The sequence below is a fragment of the Phalacrocorax carbo genome, chromosome 2, assembly GCF_963921805.1.
Source record: "Phalacrocorax carbo chromosome 2, bPhaCar2.1, whole genome shotgun sequence".
NCBI classification, from domain to species: Eukaryota; Metazoa; Chordata; class Aves; order Suliformes; family Phalacrocoracidae; genus Phalacrocorax; species Phalacrocorax carbo.
The window spans coordinates 147,064,759-147,084,774 of NC_087514.1; the positions used below are offsets into that span (position 1 = coordinate 147,064,759).

The 20,016-nt window shown below is 38.6% G+C and overlaps 1 protein-coding gene across 10 annotated transcripts in view; it reads right to left on the minus strand.

Annotated features, from left to right (window-relative positions):
- Window positions 1-2,751: 2,751 nt before the first annotated feature.
- The window catches only part of NEBL (nebulette), a 273,257-nt gene continuing 255,992 nt past the window's right edge, over window positions 2,752-20,016 (minus strand). For all 10 annotated transcript variants that reach the window (XM_064444765.1, XM_064444766.1, XM_064444759.1 and 7 more), the window contains 2 exons: window positions 13,314-13,429; window positions 2,752-7,732 (listed from right to left, as the gene is read on the minus strand). In XM_064444765.1, coding sequence (XP_064300835.1) covers window positions 7,556-7,732; window positions 13,314-13,429 — 293 coding nt within the window. In that variant the 3' untranslated portion in view covers window positions 2,752-7,555. The remainder of the gene's footprint in view (window positions 7,733-13,313; window positions 13,430-20,016) is intronic.

Here is a 20,016-nt window from a genome sequence, read left to right on the forward strand (position 1 = left end):
GGCCAAGATGTACAATGGGGGTACAGAACAACTGCTGTGGCTGGGAATGGGAGACATTAATGGGGAGATAACACTAATATTTTTCAACCAATTTAAATTCTTCTCAGTGCCTTGAGAAGCCTTCAGGTCCTGGCTAAGCTGCTGTCCAAAGCAATGCAGTCCCGGAGACTGTAAGCATGTCAAGAGAGGAAAGATCAAAGAGGAGCAAAAACACAGAAAAGTTACGGTTTGAATCAAAGAACAATCAGAAAAGCTGCCAGCTGTTTGTGAAATCATTGAAAATGGATATTTATATGCCAAGCAATGTTTTAAGAGCCAAATGTTAATTCCTGGAGAACATCTCTCTCTGCAGGCACAAGTGGTCATAGCCACAAGCCAGCAGTCTTCTGCATGAGAACAGGTTTCTTCGTATGTAGATTTTATCAACAGCAGGCAGGTGGGAAAGAAACCAAAGTTAAGATATATAAAATCAAGGACTGCTTAGACTCTGTTTAGGACAATAGTGCATAAATATGAATCTCCAATTTCTGCTGTCATTGTTAATCATGTGTCCAGCACATAGTACATCATGCTGTATCAAATTTGTGGAGCAGGTAAGCTCTGTGGCACATCGTCTCATCCTGGAACTTACAGAGTTAGGAACTTGCTGCGGTGCCATGGAGCTCAATCTTTTGACTGTACACAATGGTTTTCCTTCCCACAGGGCATGAGAACATGCAGTTTTAACCGACTGACAATTTGTTCCCTCTGTATTATCTGTAGTCTCTTTTTCTGGGAGGATAAATTTGCCCTTAAGAACGCCATATGGCAGTGGCTGGCCTGCAGTTCAGACTAGTTGCTCAACAGCTGGTCTAGGTATCTGCACACTACCCCATAGTCACTTCTGACAGTACAGCAGACATAAGCACATCTACACAATATTGCTCAGCTTACAGGTTATTCTTCAGCTGGCACTCCCAGACATATGGTTGACTTGTACTAACCTCTGCAGCAACACCTGAGTACGAAATCTGTGGCTTTTCACTTCAGCCATGCCTTCCCACCCATATCGTATCTTCCCTTATAATGATATTACTGGTTTTGAGGTTGTGCAATAAACTGAATCACTGCAAGAATGATGCTAAAAGGAATCATTTGGAAGATAAAAAGGAATCCAGATCATTTAGTCATATCACTTCAGTGTGTCCCACAGGTAGCTTTATGGAAAGAATAGAGAGGTACACTGCAGGACAGGACAGGAAACATGGCTGGGCTTGGTGGTTTGAGTGGGAGGAGGGAGGGCAGGTGTACTTGTCACAGCCAATGCCTTGGGCAACTACTCCCTCAGTACAGAGAACTCTATGTAAAATTAGCTTACCCTTGCTAATTAACACAACCAGGAAAATCAAAAGCCCAGTTCTGTGACCAAGCAGAAATGAGGGCATCGTAAAAGCAGTGATAGCTAGAAACTCTCAACCTATCCAATATAGAGTGTGGAGGGTCTCCACAGGACTTTCAAGCACCAGAACATAGATCCTTTTGATAATGATACTCTATGAGGACAGTAAAGACAGGAAAGCCTTCTTCATTTCAGCTATTTCTTAGCTTTGACACAGCTATTGAATAAGGACATAATCCTTCAGATGTTGAACAGACATCTCCTAACAACTTCACATCGGTAGCTTTCAGGAGGAGAACCTTCACCTGAAAAATATATTTAGGATAGAAATAGAAAATCAAGTACTCCAGTTGCTCTAGCAGATTATGGGGGAATTTACAAATAAAAGGCATTCCGAGTGCTGGAGGTCCATTTTGACAGCTCTTAAATCTTTTTCTTACTGAAAACTTCTGTTTGCTACAGTATATATAAAGATTGGATTTTACTATACTGGCAGCATTTCAGTATGTAAAAGTACCACAGAACATGGAATCAAAGCTCTGTAACTATTTAAACTTCATAGGAAATGCTATTTCCTATTAGGAAATGTATTTCCTAAGAAGAAAATTAGTGTGGTAGCAACTGTATGTCACTTACCTAGAATGAAATAACCAGCTTCATTTGCAGCTGCCATATGTCCTCATTCATTGTTAAAAACCTTCTTCAAGCTAACACTTGAAAAATATTAAAAGATTCTAATGCAGTCCACTGGACTGTACGCCTAACGCTAAAATAAAAACAAAACATGTCCCTAAGCATAATAATCTTCTTCAACTACAGGCAGAGCAGTTCCAAAATACTTCTGGTTTTTATTTTAACTTAAACTTTCTGACAATGTTGTAAAAATAGTTTACTTGTGTAAGTGAATAAAGATAATCTGAGAACCACATTTGTACATAAAATTGTCTTAAAGAGGCCAGTAATGCAATCTGTTTTCATTAGTGTTGCACTGAGAGCACACCTAAACAAATGCCCGTTCAAAGACCAGCAAATTGGTATCAGTCAAGTCAGAGGACCTCCTTCATTCGCTACCTTTGCTTATTGAAACAATCCAAGGGACACAGAATGTAACTCGTTGTTCTGTTGAAGGGTTACAAATACAGACTGAAAAAGCAAAGTAACCCTCTGAGGACAGGGCACTTCTGAAATAAAATGGTCCTTTAGGAAACCATTATTCTGAGATCAAGCTTGAAGAATAATAGTGCTACTATTCTGCTGAAGTTTGAAAACTCGAAGTGTCCTTAGGTAAAACAATACACATCTTTGACAGCTTATATTAACGGGTATGGTAGCTTTGCAGAGTATTGTTTACGAATATAATACATACATAGTGCTGGGTTTAATATTTTATTTGAATGACGTTTAATGTTATGCAAAATAAACTGTTATGTTACATCCACTGTGACATCAACTGAAATGTGAACTAGTTTGCATAGGTTAGTACTTTGGGCAGCATGATGTTGCTCTAGTCCACCAAGGCTTAAATATTCACAGTGTAGAGGAAGAAACAGGAATTAAAGCATTTCTACTAAAATATATTTTAATAGCTGGTGTTAACTTTCTGCATAACAAAAGCCAAATTAAGATGATACATCATATGATCCAAGAGTAAGTATATCTGTCCTTTGAAAAACAATTGTTACCTTCATAACTGTATACTCCCAAATACAGTACAGTTTTGCAAAATAACTAAAACTTTACACACTTCAAAGCAAACATAAGCCAAACTGCACAGCGGTTCATTTTTGCTTTTTATATCACACTGCAAAAACCAACAGCTGAGAGGGTTTCCACATCATGCTAATCAATGTCAATACAGTCATTGCTGTCTTCCAATGGTCTAGCAATTTCTAATAGTAATATTAAATACACATGATTGAAATGCTACAGTATAGCTTATTTTCCCCCCTAAAATAATAATAATTAAACAAATTTCAACAACAACTGGATTACAACTGAAGTACAATATGCAAATTCTATTTATCAGACACAAGAAGCATATGAAATTCCTTTGAATATACTGTTGTAGTGCAGGCAGTTTAGGAAATACAGCTTTCGGGTTTCCTTTCAAAAGGAGAGATGGGGTTCCTATGGCATAAAGCTGGAGAAAAATCACTAAAGCATTGCAAAAGGGTTTATTCTTCTACAGCTCACCAGTACTTTGCATTTGCCAGCACATCAGTTTGGAGATCTTCTTTCAACAGCATCTTTTGTCTGTTTCAGTATATTATTTAAACATTTACTAACTTAAGCATATTCTGTATTTTAAATGGAGTATTAATCAACATAATTAAAATATAACATTTTATACCCTGTACCACTTTCTGCCAAACACTTCTGCATTTGTCATTTCTTTTTCATTGTACAAGATGACATGCAATCACTGTACAATAAAAACTAGAATTATTACCTTTCCCAAGTATTGGAGACCTTCCATATCACCAAGGAACACTCGGTAGGGACACATTTGTCAAAAATATAATCCATGGGAGGTGATTTTCTGTCAAATCCCAATCTGCTGAAGTGGTTTATGCTATGTCAGATGTAATCAAGAAAACCCTGTTTCATCAAGATTAAATGCTAATGTTCCATAATGAAAAATTACAACTGCAGTATCTGTAAGTAGCTTTGTTTAGAAAATGAAGATTAGCCAGGCAAGAAAGAGTAATGAAAAGCAAGGCACCTATTAGTTCTTGTATATATGTATGAATATGCTCTATGTTGTTTTCTACATTTATACTCATGTTAACAGGAATTACAGCACATTGTATCTTCTTTATTTCTAAAATGCTTAAAATGGGAATGTATGAACTTCCAACTTGAACTTTGGAACACCTTTGGAAATTTGGATCCTTAAAAGTCTTTTCCTTTCCCCAGAAAAATGTTGTCTACAGGAAGAAAGTACAGTGAGGGAAACATGCTGTGTTAAAAAGGAATATATACTTTAAAGGTGACAAGACAGCATATAACATCTGTTCACCCCTATATTCCACTGCATGTACCAGGCTCCAAGAGATGCCTTGTAAAACCTGTGCTGGCACAATTTAGTTGCCGACTTACTTTCCCTACCTTACAATTTTAGACCTTAAAAACATTTTTATAATTGCAGTCTGATAATTTTGGGCCTTTGATACATTGCTTAGAACAAAGCTGCATAATGACACTAAAGTTTGTTTTATATCAAAAAGCAGAAACCACTCTGTATGAACACGAATTACTAACCATATACAACATAAAAACCTGACTGCATGAATAACTAACTTAACACAGATCTTGATAATTCTGCTGACATACCGTTCTCAAGAGAAATACAATTCACATACTGTTTTGTTTTCTTGACCTTTTTTATTTTGCAAATTGCTTTAGCTGCTTTGCCAGGCTAATGAATATTCAAAAATCATAAAGTAAATTTTATTTCCATTGTTTAGCATAAGATAGTCCTCTAATGTCATCAAATGCTCATTTTCTGATTTACTTTCCACTATGCATACAGTGTTCAACGCTGCAAGCCATCTCCTCACTTAGGAAGAAGGCTAGTGTATTTATAGGTGGAGACTTTCTTTTTTGTAAGTCACTAAAAATTGCAACTTGATGCAATATATCTATTCCCTATATTTCTTTTTATTCCCATCTGATTAACAAACTGACAACTTGTGTTTATTGTTGTCAGCATTACACAGCTAATAGAGCAGCACAGCAGCAAGTGATAGCCAATTCTGCCTCAGGCATCGTCGAAAAATTTGCCAGCCATCATAAGATGGGATTCCTCTCCTTGAGGTTGATGGCTGATGATGAAAACCAACACAGAAGCAGGCTGCTTGTTTCAGAGCTTCTAGCCCAGCTTACCACATCAGCCTTTTGAAAAAGCCATTTGACTTACAAAGCTTGCTAATTTAATGTGGCATTTACCAGTAACGCACAAGGGTCTGTTGTAGCAGAAGATGTGTATGCAAAACTTTCAAGAATTTTAAATGACAGCAGTGTCACCCATACAGTTTGCATATTTACAGTATCACATCCCTGGTTTTAAACCACGTTTTTTGAAGTTAGATGCTCCCCGTCAGCTTTAGCCTTGAATAATTTCAAGGCAGCTGACAAGAAAGCACAGGCAATTCCAATCATGGACATTTTAAATTTTTTTTTTTCTTTTTAATGCATTCATTCCACCCTGCTTGGCAGCTGGGATCAGCCCTGTGTTAGCAACACCTAAAATATTTGCATAAGCTTTCCAATTCCTAATGGTATGCAAAAGTTAAACTAGCAGGTATTTTCATCAACAACTTTCAGCTGACATAACAAATCCATACTGCCTTCCTTCTTTATTCTTTAAATAGATATTGCAGGCTTGCTTACTTTGTGAAATGAGAAATACAAAATTTTTTATAAACTCTATATTTAATTCTACTTTAAAAATTTCAGAAATGGAAGAAAGCCAGCACAGGCTCAACATTCTGAGAGCTACTACAAAATTAACTTCTCTAGCACATGGCTGAACACCACAAATTATACTATCAGCAAAAACATTTTCTTCTTTACACATGTAGGCATCCACATGAGTAAGTTCCCATGTGAATCTTTAACTCTTTTGTCCTTCCTGCCAGTTTTTACCTGGGAGGGAACACACCACTCTCCTGGCACCCAATCAAAGCAAAAGCAACTTCCCTTTGACCCAAGCTTGCTGACACAGTCCCTTTTACAGGTCCATTTTGTCACCAGTTATTTGATCCTCTCCTCAGCCTCACAGACTGAGGCTTGGATCTCTCAGTTCTGATCATAAGTTAGTGGACACCAAATAGCGTATGTGAAGGTTTGTCAGCAAAATACTTTTACTGTCTTCTACAGATAGCTAAACTGAAGCATGATGGCATAGAGTATGTTGGACTTCTGTTTGGTTAGTTTTCCCTTCGGTGTCAGTTATGAGAAAGACTAAGTCATTAAAAGAAAACATAATATTACTCCATCATTAATCATTTCACAAGCGTACAACCCACTGTTGGATCACCAAGATTTTTGGAGGAAACTGAAGCAACAGGCCATTGAGCTGAAATGCACTACAATAACCAGAGCTCTCCTCCACTCCTCAGTGGAGGTGCAAGTATTTCTGCAGCAGGGGTAGGTACATTAGCTCATCAGCAAAGCAGCCATTAAGCGAGTTACCTGTGAAGAAGGAGGGATGTGACTGCAGGCTTTGTGTGACTGCACAGCACTGGGGCCTCATACAGGCTATTTATTTACAGCAGTACAGGTGAAGGTAAAGGAACTAACATGGAGTATTGGTTGTACATTGCCCTAGTGGAGGTTTCTATTTAAATGCTAAGTATTATTAGAAGGAAACAGAAGAGTTGACAGCTTTTATATTCTAGATAGTCTTTGCAAGGAATTTTCTGTGGAAAAGATACCAAGGAACCATGAATCCAGGCATGGATCTAACTGACGGACTGGGACGCAAGCAAAGCTGATAGAAGAGGTCACTGTTGGAAATAAGAGAAAATGGGTAAATCCAGAAATAAATGTGGGTATGCAAAAGTCAGGATATTTTTGCTGTCAAAATAGACCTGTTTACTGCAAGGATGCTGGGCAGTAGGGTTTTTTATTTGTGGGGTTTTTTTACTAGTATATTACTTGTCATTATTTCAAGAGATTGAATTACCTACTCAACATTTTTATTTTTCTTGGGATGCTAACTGCTCAAACATTAAACACCTCCGTGATAATTTGAAGATGTGTTCAAACTCAGTGTGTTAAACCTCCTGTGACTTCAGAGTGGCATAAGAAGTGAATTGATTTTATGGTTGTTATTATGAAGAGAAAGAATATCTTTGAGGTGTAGGGAAAAGGTATATCCCCTTTATAGCTAATTGACTGAAATCTTTATAGGATTGGTAGCACCAGGCTTCCATATATGTTTTTCATTTTGAGGGAACATTATTATTAGCAATGCTGTTTTCAAAGCTCTGAGCTTCTTGTTGATCATTTATCTTTACTTTAAAGGACTAAATTGGATTCTGAGTGAGAATGCAGACTGTTATAGTAGTGATAAAGTAATGAACATGTACTCTTAAAAGATTTTTCTGATTTTCTCTAAAAGGTTAGATTTTGAGTAAATCATAATAAAGCTCAAAGGACTAGAGACAAAAATTAGTTAACAAACTCAATATAATTTGCTGGAAGCATTCCAGTTTTCCCAGTTCTCTGAACAGTACCATACATCCAGCCATCATCAATTGGTTGCACATTGATGATATAATCACCATCCCTGAAGGAAACTTCATCTTCGTCTTGAGCACTGTAGTCATACATAGCTCTGTATGTTCTCTGTTGAAGGAAAGAAAACAAGGTTGTAAAGTCTCAAGCCTAAACAAAGATAGATTTCTTCTATTCTTTGCACAAATAAAATTAAAAGAGCAGGAAAAAGAACACAGGGAGCAAGGCAGAGAGAAATCACAAGTTACCTGTTTAAAAGAAACAGTACACCCTCCACCCTGTCAAATATAGTGAATACAGCCCCATTTTCTGAGTACCAAAAGAATTATTTTTGTGAACCTACACAGTCCACAGTCCTCATACAAACAGATTTCAAGCCATTCACTGACTCCTGAAATATTCCAACTGTTGTTTCATATATTCACTAGTAACAGTTCATTACATCCAGCCATGGCTAGCTGTGCTTCTGCTCCCTATTTGCATGATTCCCAAATAGCTTCTCCTGTGTCTTCACTACAGAAAAGAAACAGTCTTCATTTAGGTCATTAACTTTGCCATCTCACAGAATGTCCTTCGTTTCATTAGGACTTTATCCCAAATTAAGACTTAGGAATACATTATTATCTAAAGAAAGAAAAGACAAACAAGATTTCAAAAAGCCCGCAATAATAATTTTATGAGTACTGGTTTTTGCAGGTTCAGATAAAAGATTGATCTAAACAGGGCACGAAGTCCTACCATTAGCTAAGCCCAATTTCTCTACAGTGGACCCCTGTTCATTGTAAGCTAAGGTTTACATTTTCTTTCCAGAGTATTTACTTCCACTCATAATCAATAAAATGCTATTATTTACTGGGATTCAAAGTGTATTTTCAAACTCAATGGGTACAATCTCCCCTTCTATCTTAACAGCAGAACAAAACCAGCTCATTTGAAAATTCTCAGGAATACTTCCTTTTCCTTAGCTGTCTCTCAACATTAGTCAAGAGCAGTTCAAACATCGTTAATACTATTCATTTTCCCTACCAGCAATTTTTGCTGTGTCACTATATCTATCTGAATTTTTCTGGTACAATGATTTGAAGAGAAAAAAAGGTACAAACAGTCAATGTTTGAGCTAATGCCTAGCACTATTGTCTGAACATTCTAAGAGACAGCAAACTTTGTTCTGCTTGCCAGCTGAGGAAAACAACTCTGGATTAGTTTTAGTCCATCTCGTATATGGTTTTTTGAGGGGTTTTAATGAAATTATTTTCAGAAAATATGGAGATTCTTCCACACACAGCGAGTAGGCCTATAGTCACATTTTGGAAATGAAGGATCAACTAATCCAAACACTGTAAGGCAACTCATTGATACTGTTCCCATGCTAGAAATACACTTCTTGTCTTGATTCTGCCTTTAGTAGTAGCAGTGCAGATTAAATGCTACAGAGGAATCAACTCCTGGTTAAACACTGGTGACCACTACCTTTCCTGACAAGCCTACTCTGAAATGTATTTGAGTCTTGCTCTGTATAATTGTTCTCTGCCATGCTTTGTAATGTTGCTGCCCTACAGGCTGTGACCAAGAGCGCTTTGCAACCAGAGGTATGTGGTTTCTTGGTGGTTCCTTAATGTCTTCCAAGCATTCATGGAAGGTGATGAAAAAACACATAATTATTTATGTGCTACATTGAAGCAACTAATTGGGACAGTTCTATTATCACCAAAGATTCACAAACTAGAAAACTAGCAGTCTGAAGCCTGTAAGGAATGGTCTCTGCCTTTGAGAATCTTATTTTTTCCAACTATTTCAACCAATCTGTTTACCGAGCCTTGAAAATAACTCCAAAAAACAGTGAAAAAATATGCTGTCAAAACAAGCTCAGCAGCATTTAGTCCTTTAAACAATTTATTTAAAAAAAAAAAAAAGTTCATTTAAGAAAAATGTAGGAAATCCATATCTGGCGTAAGGCAGAGAATAGACTCCTCTGAGCCATGCTTACATGCCTCCCTTAAATAGGCAAAGACTGGGGGAAGAGATTAAATGTTTTATTAAACTAACATATAATTGGAAAAAAACAGACAAGTTTTTGATCACCCAGACGGATGCTCACTCATCCTTAGAACACCATGGTATAGGACATACTACTGCTGTCTCCTTTAAGGCAGCTTGATTACATCACTGTGGTGGCACAGTTGTGAAGACAAGCTGGTAATTTCAAACTTTAAAAAAATTTATTAGGGCCCTAAATGCTGCTGAGAAACCTAAATTTATGGCCTTAACACCTAATTAGGTGCTAAATGGCTGTCAGGAGAAATCTCCATAATAATCCTGTTAGCATTTAATGCCTAATTATCACCTCAGAGTGTAGTCTGGGCTATATAATTGAGAATTACAATGCTTAAAGGACTCAAAGCAGGGATTTTTAAAATGCATTTTAGTGAATTATTCCTCTGTCAGTAGTGAGTTTAGCAGGTATTCAGAGCACAAGAGGGTATAAGAAAAGGTTGGGGTTTTGTGAAACAGTCAAATACTCACTTATCCTCCCACTTCAGCAAAGGTCTAACTTGCAGCTACTGCTTAGACTGAACAGTAAGTATTATGCATATGAAGTACTGAAACCCAGCTCTCATACTCCCAGCTCCCCAGCCAGATGTGAGCTGACAGATGCATATTTCCACTTCATCCACCAGTTTACACTTATTCTATCAATTGCTGCTTGCAGGGAAAAAGTACCTGTTGCAGCATCATTTGCACAGAACATCTATCAAGGAAAGCGAATTTGCAACCTAGGTTTTGGTTTCCTACCACTTTTAGTTACACAAAGACGTGAGAACACCCTCTGATATCTTCCAAAGAGGCAAAGAGCCTTCAGGGGTGTGTTATAAAACACTCTGTACTCTAAGCAGCAATTTAATTCAGCCCATTATGCAGAACTGATCATAGAAAGTGAGCAAAAGTTGAGAATCAGAAAATAACACAATTTATCTAGGAAAAAATCTACCCAGAGACTGTGTTAGGATCATGCTCAAAATAAAATAAACCAGAACTTGAAAATTTAGAAATCAGAAAATTTGTTTCTCAGTATAGGAAATTGGTGGATGTGATTTTAAAATGAACTTAAGTCTTTTGGGAGACCCTGATTTGATAGCAGTGCAAGAAACCATCTGCAAGGAGTAGGTTTTACTATAGCAGCTAACTCTCCAATCATCTGCACCCTGATATAACCCATGGGATCTTCACCACTCTCACCCTAGAAATGTCCCGGCCAAACTTTGTCACCTTCATTGCTTTTAGTTAAGTCTCACAAACTGCTTGTGCTTTGAGACCAGTATTCAGGCTGGAATTTCTTTCCTCTGATCTCTTTCCCTTCTTACTTTCTTCTCTTACTTCTTTCCTCCCTCTGCGTAGCTTAGACAGACAAGGCTACGTCTCTGGCAGCACTGCTCCAAGCCCAGAACCGAACAGGCTGCTGAAAGCAACAAACCTAAATTGTGTAAGTTTGTCAGATCTCCGAGGGCATGCCCACACTGCCTTTGCAAAGCACCCCACGGCTGCCTGCCGTCTTCAGTCTGTGCAAATCGCTACGCTTAAAATACATCCCCAACCAGAGGTTTCCTCCAGCACACACTGGAAACCCCTTGTGCCATCCCAACAGCTCAGTGTAACATGCTCAGGATAGCTGGATAAGCTGCACAAGCTAAAGAAAATATAGTCTTTTGATGTGAAGGTGGAAAGACAAGGGAACATGCCAGGTTTCTAGCTGCATGCAAGATGCCTCTTTTGGAGCAGAATCTTGACCCTGGGGGGTGATAAGATCATACTCTGTCTTCATCACCAGACAGGCAAGTTAGCAGTCAGCACCAGGCCAGCAGTCCTTGACTTTCTCCCTCTGGAAATGTTTGGGTTTTATTGTCTTCAAGGAAACCCACTCAATTTTTAACAGCAACAAGATCCAAACTCTGATGTTTGCTGCTTCCTTTCTTCCCCATGATAACCAGCTATTACCACTTAAAAGAATGCCAAATGACAACAGTTTCACAAAAGGGATAAGAAATCCTGTTTAAAGGACACACTCAATCAACCCATTATTTTTTAAATGCTTTAACTTCGCTCCCTTCATTTTCCTATCTCCTTTGCATTCCCAGTTCTGGAAGGAGAGGCAAATGTCGATTCTCAAGATGATATTGGTTCAACAGGCAGCCCACCAGGTAAGTCACTGGGAGATAGAGGTATCAGGGGAAACAGTAGCCATCTACCTGTCCAGATAGCTGCAAAGGCTGCTAATTGCATTTCTATATTTGTGGGCATCTCCACTACCTGTATACGAGATTTGAAGGCTGTTATTTTGCTCTCTGCTGACTAGTAAATCCGTTGACAAAGCCCAGGCTTCCAGGTCTCCCACTTCTTGGACCCTGCCCCTTTTGGAAAACATCCATCTCCCCAAGTGCCTTGCGATATCCTTGGAAATTAATGGTTGATTCCAGTATCAGCTGCCTCACAGCTGTCTTGCAGGTGTCCAAAGAGTTACCTGGGTTATTGGCTCACCCAAAGATGCAGATATCTGGATCCCAGACTTCCCAGCAAGTCAGCCCCCTCAGCCCCCAAGCAGCTGAGAAACTGGCAAGCCTGAAAGCACCCAAACCTCCCAGAATGCCATGATCTTTACAATAGAAAACACCATGGAGTTTCAGTCTTAAAGAAAAATACAAATTTCAGCTGATCTTGAAAACAGTTTTCTTCAGCTCAGTAAACCCTAAGTTTGGTTCATTATTAAATACTTCATCTCTGAAAAAGGTGACAGAGGTAGTAAATATACATCCATTCAAAATAGTTTAAAATTCAAAACGACAAGTCAATATTTTTAGGGTAAAAGGTGACTGGGTCTGAAGTATGAAATCTCTAAGCAGTAATATGATTAAAAAATACTACCATTAAAACTGAGCGTTATATATAGGGAGTTCAAAAAGAAAAAAGAAGCTTAATTTCCTAAAAACCCCAGCTGAATACCCATTCAGCTCTCCTTCCATGACCAGTTACTTCTAAAATGAAGTATGCACTCCAGCTTTACATTCCCATTCACCACAATTAACAGCTTCATGACTGTGGCCATGGTTTCACGATAAAACTGCTTCTCTGTCGCCCAGGAATGTAACTCAATTTGGATCCGGCACAAGTGGGTACATGACTGTTCTGTTGAATTAGAAAGGGCAAACCAGTATGCAGTCTGAGCTAGCTTCATACAAGCAGAGATGAGTAATATGGATAGGCACAAAGCTTGCTAGTACAAAATCAGCAAGTCAACAGATTTTAAACGAGTTTAAACCAACAGAGTGATCTTAAGAGATCAGCGGTTTTCATCCAGCACTGTAGGAGCCTGAATTCATCACAGAGCATAACATCAAAGCTCAGCCTGTGAAATACTGTCCAAGCATTTACTATTTGTTTTAGCAGGTAGAAGATTCAGTTATTTCTCTGCCTTCTGGAGATCATAAATTATTTTTTAATGTATTCTGACATAAAAGTTCTTTCCACTGCCCTCAGTGACTTAATCTTTTTTCTACACATGGACTATCACATTTAGGACTGGGACAGTCTAACAGTCTAATTGTACCATTCAAGGGGACCAATTCACTCACATTTAAGAGATTACACAACAGCTGATGATGATTTTTACCAAATAAAATAGTTTACATCCAGTACTCACCAGACCTGCTGAATGAGGCTGTGAATGCATGGACCTCATGGATGACATACTGGTCTGGTGCATGTACCCATATCCTTGGGACTGGCTTTGCTGATATGCCCCAGGGAGAACAGGGGCTGTGTGTTAAAGAAATACAGACACATCAATTAAGTTTAAAAAGAAGATCTTATCTAGCATTTTGTAGAAACAGTAGATTATTTGCATCGTAAACAGCAATTCCTCAGTATGAAACAGTTCAGAATGATTTCCATATACAACATAAGGGTTTTCATAGGTTGAATTACAGATCAATGTAGCCAAAGCTATGGCAATATATCCACAAACACTATCAAGGTCAGTTGTAAGGAGAAGCTTACCATACCTTAAGAAGTCTGACCAGAAGAAGGTGTACAAAAGCTTCAGACACCACTAGCTCAATTTTGATACTGCCATAGATGACGCGCTAAATACCATGTGCCATAAACTGCCATTTTTTAAGGAAAGACTGATGAAAAAAAGCTATATACTAATACAGTTTTGAAATGTTTCAGTAGAAATTCTGCAATTAATTCTTAACTCATTGCAAACTAACTCTTATTTATTGGGCTATGAACAAAGAAGGACTGTAATTCACAGGAAGAGACACAAACGTAAAAAAAGTGAGCCCACAGTGGGTTTCTTAGTTTATTCTGATTCCATCAGCCTTCTTAGCCAAACTGTGTCACTGAAATCTTTCCAAGTCCACCTCTTTCAGTATTTTCCTCTTACCACACAATTGTTCCATCTCTTTCGCACATATTTTATTCACATTGTTTTAACAATTCCATAGGCTAATCATTAATATGCTAACTTTCATCGTACCAAGAGCTGTTGAGAGTTAATACAATCAACAAGGACTCTCTACCTCTATTGCTTACTAGGAACATGTTTGTAAACCTTCCACAGCTGTTCAAACATCCTACTTCAGCATCAGACTGAATCAGAATGCGTTAAAAGCATGTTTGATCAAAAATCTGAGAGAAATAAGCACAGCATAGATGACTATCCACTATTTTCCCACACTGAAGTGCTTTTCAAAATATGATGATTAAAAGTTTAGTTACCACATATCTGTGCATGCTTTGCAAGACACTCATGCACTCTGAGAATAAAGATTTCTGGCTTGTATGGAGGTTATTAGCCCACATCCCACTGTTCTTTACCAGAATTTTACTAGTTCAACTAGAAATTTATTTAGCTACACTTAAAAGAAAACACATTTCTGTTGATACTCCTTCAAGTGTTTAGCCGGTATTCTGTCTAACTCCTCTGACAAAAGCCCTCTTCCGCTTACAGGAGATGGAGCCCATGCAACCCATGAGTCAAAAATCTTCAAACAGGGAGTCAATCAGCAGTCCGATACTTTCTGAGATACATCTCACGGGCTCACTAAGAAGTGAAGGACCACTTCTGGAACAGCCATCAGACAAAGATTCAAAAAGGAGCAGAGCTAATGTAGGATTTAATGGGGTTCACAATGTATGGAAGGACCCAGGACTTGTAAAATGAAAAGATACAGGAGAAGCAGGAAACAACCATTATATATATATAAGTAGTATTCATATTTGCAGTAATAATGCAAATAATACTCTGCTATTCTCTGCTTCTTGAGTGATCAGGACAATAAATGAGTGTGAAAAAGGATTACTGAGAAAATGTTTGCTGACCTGTTTCAGAAAGAAAGGTAAACCTTGTGCTTTCAGCAAGGTGTTTTACCTATCCTGCTCCCCCAAATAGCAATATCGTTGATTTCAACGAAGTTTTGTCTTAAAACATCCATTTAGTTTTAGTTAGCGTATTTAAATGTACTAAGTATGTAATTACAATTTGGGATGTTATTTTTTGCTCTACTGTACTTGTAAAGACAAGTAATGCCGTATATTTAACTAGGGCTTTTCTGATTTAGAAAACATGTTTCAAACTATTGTAATGAATAGATTGCTTTGTTAAGTGAGTGAAATTAAAGTGATACACAGTCAGATGCAACACTGGAACATGATGAATAATGGATGTTTTATAAGTGCCAAGTTCATTCTAATGACATGAGTACAAAGCCATTTTTAAAGCAGTTTAATCATCAGAGAATTGCTGCTTGTTAACATGTTCACAGGATTATCATGCATTAAGTGAATAGTCCTAAGTATTTCATCAAATAATTTATGTTTCAGTGTTGTTACAAGCTATTCCTTCATGACCAGATGTAGCCCTTCATAAGAAAATAGAGAAAAAGATAATTTAATCAAAGGTTCTGTGATCAAGCCATAATGAATATATTTTGCCTAATTCACCACCAGCATAAACATAGGTCAGTCCACAGAAGTAAACGGAGTCTCATCTCCTCATGCCAGTTATAAATTGGTCATGCGGGTTGAAAACTGAGCACAGCTTGAACTTTTTAACTTAATAGGAAGTAGTATCTCAAGCCAACGCTGGCCACAGATCAGTCAGTATCCTGCCTGCTCTGCAGCAACAAAGGGCTGGTAGCTTTTCCCTGGTCCCTGCCAGGAGCAGACACCCTCAGAGCCCCCTTCGTCCTAAGACAAATGAGGATGCTGGTAGAAACTTTTCACTCTTGATTCCTCCTCCCCAGAGCAAATCTTCCTCAATTCCTCCCAATCATTCCTTGTCAGTGTAAGGCAGCAAGCCTACTTACGGTCAGCTTCATTATAGCCTGCCAATCAACAGGCTTATTTTGGAGAGGATAACCCATACCTCCCACCTATGTGACAACTGTCTGAGACGTGCTTTTCTCTTTTGCAATCAGCTTCTCACAAGCTGCGAGGATTCTGTCAAACTGTCTAGCGAACCTGCTTGCTAATTTACCTGCAATGATGGAAACCATAAGCCCAGGGAAATAAAGCATTTATTCCAAAGCAAGAGAAATTTTGGGAAGCATTAGAAGCCAAAGTTTCAGAAAAAGATCCTATACAAACAAAAAGAAGGAATTTCTAGGGTTTAGGTTTGCTAATTATCTTCCAGTCATTTATTTAGGTATCATATATATGAGCATATATATCAGCATATATTAGTATTGAAGACACTTGATTGAGTAATTTCACCCTTTTTTTCCATTAAAAGAAAACTGTAGTAGGGCTGCAAAAAGTGATCAATAGTTTTTAACAATTTTTTACAAAAAATAGTTAAGAAATCTCCAGATGGTTGTTTATTTGGGAGATATTTCGGGAGTCACATAAATAAGCAGATTAGTGAAGAGACAACAGATCTGAGCTGTGTTTCTGGTGACATACAGATAATTCAAGGTGAGATTAAATGATGCAGAAAAAGAGTTTGACTTTCTTCATCATCACTACCCATAGTTAACTGCAATCTTTCAGCTCAGACCAAAGTATAAAGTTCTATAACATCGTTGACTGCAGCAGCAGCAAAAGCAATGGTTTTAGTTAACCTAAGGGAACAATAAAACACAGTGGTGGAACATGAAATTCATTTAGCTGAAGCCAGACTTATTGCTGAGGGAGCTGAGGGCTGACCATTGCTCCCAGAAGTACAGGTAGATGTTTTTTCTTGTTGCATTAAGACATTACCAGATGCATTCTGATGTATCAAAACTAACTTTTTTTCTTGTCCCACTTACCAAGCAAGCCAGATACTCATTTTAAATTATCTACTTGAAGGAATTTTTCATATTTCTCTTGCTCTATCTTTATAGGCTTCCCCAGAGAAAAGAAAGAGAAAAATGAATGAACGTGATAAAAAGCAACCAGAGAGGAAGCCTCCAAGAAAAAGATGAAGCTGAAAGAATGATAGCAGGTATCAACTTGCTGCAGCAGACAATGGGGTTTGCAGAGTGTGTGTCGATCAGGACATGCTTTGAGAAGCACTGGGAAAGAAAAAGGTCAGACTGAGGAAACAGGAAAGCAATAATTAAGAGAGCATTGTATAGCTACAAGGTAAAAAAAACTTTCTGCTAAGAGAAAAATCATTTAAAGGGCAGGTTCTAAGAGATAATATTTTATGAAAACCATACTTAAACTCTCTTTCATTCTTTTGTACAGCAGAACCTCCATAATCCATGGTAAAACAATGTATCCCACTGTTAACTACTGCATTTTTTGCTGCTTATCTCAATACATGCCTTTTACTGGACCAGATGTAAAATAATAATCACTTCATTTACTCTTACAGACATCATGCAGTTTTAAGCTTTTATTTCACTTTACATGTTGATGTTACCTCAACTTATATTTTCACTACTAGGCTACTAAGACTTCAGAGAACTCACTAAGAATATTGCAACATTTTGTAACAACAACAACAAGAGAGAGCGGGAAGTAAAAAGAAAGATCATGATTATTATGCACTTAATTCTAGTGTCTGTAAGAGGATGATGAAGATGTAGATTTTCTGAGAAGCACAAAAGGTTCAACAGAGCCAGAAACATACATCTTTATGTTACCGACACTATGATTAGCTCCCCCAAAAGAGATGAATCATAGAATCATAGAATGGTTTAGGTTGGAAGGGACCTTTAATAGTCATCCAGTCCAACCCCGCTGCAATAAGCAGGGACATCTTCAAATAGATCAGGTTGCTCAGAGCCCTGTCCAACATGACCTTGAATGTTTCTAGGGATGGGGCATCTACCACCTTGCTGGGCAACCTGTGCCAGTGTTTCACCACCCTCACTGTAAAAATTTTTTTCCTTATATCCAGTCTAAATCTACCCTCCTTTAGTTTAAAACCATTTCCCCTTGTCCTGTCACAACAGGCCTTGCTAAAGAGGTTGCCCCCATCCTTCCTATAGACCCCCTTTAAGTATTGAAAGGCCACAATAAGGTCTCCCCGCAGCCTTCTCTTCTCCAGGCTGAACAACCCCAACTCTCTCAGCCGTTCTTCATAGGAGAGGTGTTAATCCCTCTGATCATTTTTGTGGCCTCCTCTGGACCCGCTCCAACAAGCCCATGTCCTTCTTCTGCTGAGGACCCCAGAGCTGGACGCAGCACTCCAGGTGGGGTCTCACCAGAGCAGAGTAGAGGGGCAGAGTCACCTCCCTCAACCTGCTAGCCATGCTGCTTTTGATGCAACCCAGGATACAGTTGGCTTTCTGGGCTGCAAGCGCACATTGTTGGCTCATGTCCAGCTTTTAGTCCACCAGTACCCCCCAAGTCCTTCTCAGCAGGGCTGCTCTCAGTGCTTTCATTCCCCAGCCTGTATTGATACCAGGGGTTGCCCCAACCCAGGTGCAGGACCTTGCACTTGGCCTTGTTAAGAGCCTCACGAGGCCCACCTCTCCAGCTTGTCTAGGTCTCTCTGAATGACATCCCATCCTTCTGGCATGTCAACTGAACCACTCAGCTTGGTGTCATCTGAAGCTGCTTATAGGAACCATGTTGCTCCACATGTATTGAAGTCCTTCATCTGTTTTGCCTTGCTGCTGCCTTCTTTTCCACAGGCTGCAACATCTAGAGCACCCCTCATGGTCTTAGAGTCTCTCCGTAGCTTTCAGTCCCTTCTTTCTTTTGCCCTTCCCTCAGATATTACTCAGCTATGTCCCATGCAGCAGAAAACATTGTCAAAATACCGACGGGAAACTGCAGGTCTAGAGTACACTTCTGGGGTACTCGGCTATACCCCACATATTGTTCATGCAGATGGGGCAACTGCCTGAACTGCACAACTGCCCTGACCACTTCCCAGTACAAGTTACAAGACTACATAGCTTAGGAGATACAGCCTTAGGGTAAACTATTATTGCTGCATTGAAGCTGGTGGATAATAACAACCGATACCTTTTTAAAGCCTTTCTCCAGGAAGTGTCACGAAGGCAACTTTGGTTACAAACTCTAGCTAGGAGCTTTATATTTTTGGTTTTTATCACTTTCCCCAGATGTTGGCTGCTGCTCCCCATCATTAAAATACTTAAAGTGTTTTGGGTTAAAATTTGTATTGCCAATCACATTATCATCACTTACCAAGACTAGCATACATTAACACTATCAAGTTTTCACCTCTTTCCTGAATCTAAGTGAATTTAGTGTTTCTAATAACAGAGTTACTTCCACAGTAATGCACCTGACTTCACTCGGTCTGATTCAGCTCTCCTTAGGTGCTGAAGTAGTACTTCCCCTCCAGTAGTTGTTCCATCAAAATTTGCAGCAAGACTTTTGTTGAAAAGGTGCTAAACCTGAGCAAGGACAGGAAAAATGAATGCCAAACAGACTTGGCAAAAAAAAAAGTAGACTACATGAAAAAAACATTTATTTATATAGGTATTTAAAGTTATATTTTAAATATATTTAGAGATAAAATATGTAAAAGTACTATATGTAAGTAGCAGACAGTTTAGTTTCAAAGACCTTGAATTCAAAGAAAGGAAACAAAGTGAAAAACAAGAGACAATAGAATACACAATAAAAAAAGAATGGTCATGACAGAACAATTAAGGTTGGAAGAGACCTCTAGAGGTAATATGGTTTGTCTCCCTTTTATAATCAGGGCCAAATTTGCAATTAGGGCTTTGGGCTTTGGGCTTAGGGCTTTGTCCAGTCAATTTTGAGTTCAGGATGGAGATTCCAGTACACCTCTTTGGGCAACCAAACACCCTCTAATTCCTCCTGTTTATCTCCCATGCTGTGTATATTCCTGTTTAAGCTCCTGAGATGAGCTCAGCCCAGCACTGGGTTAACCATACAAGTATCCTGAGAAACTGTTCTAAGGAGAGATT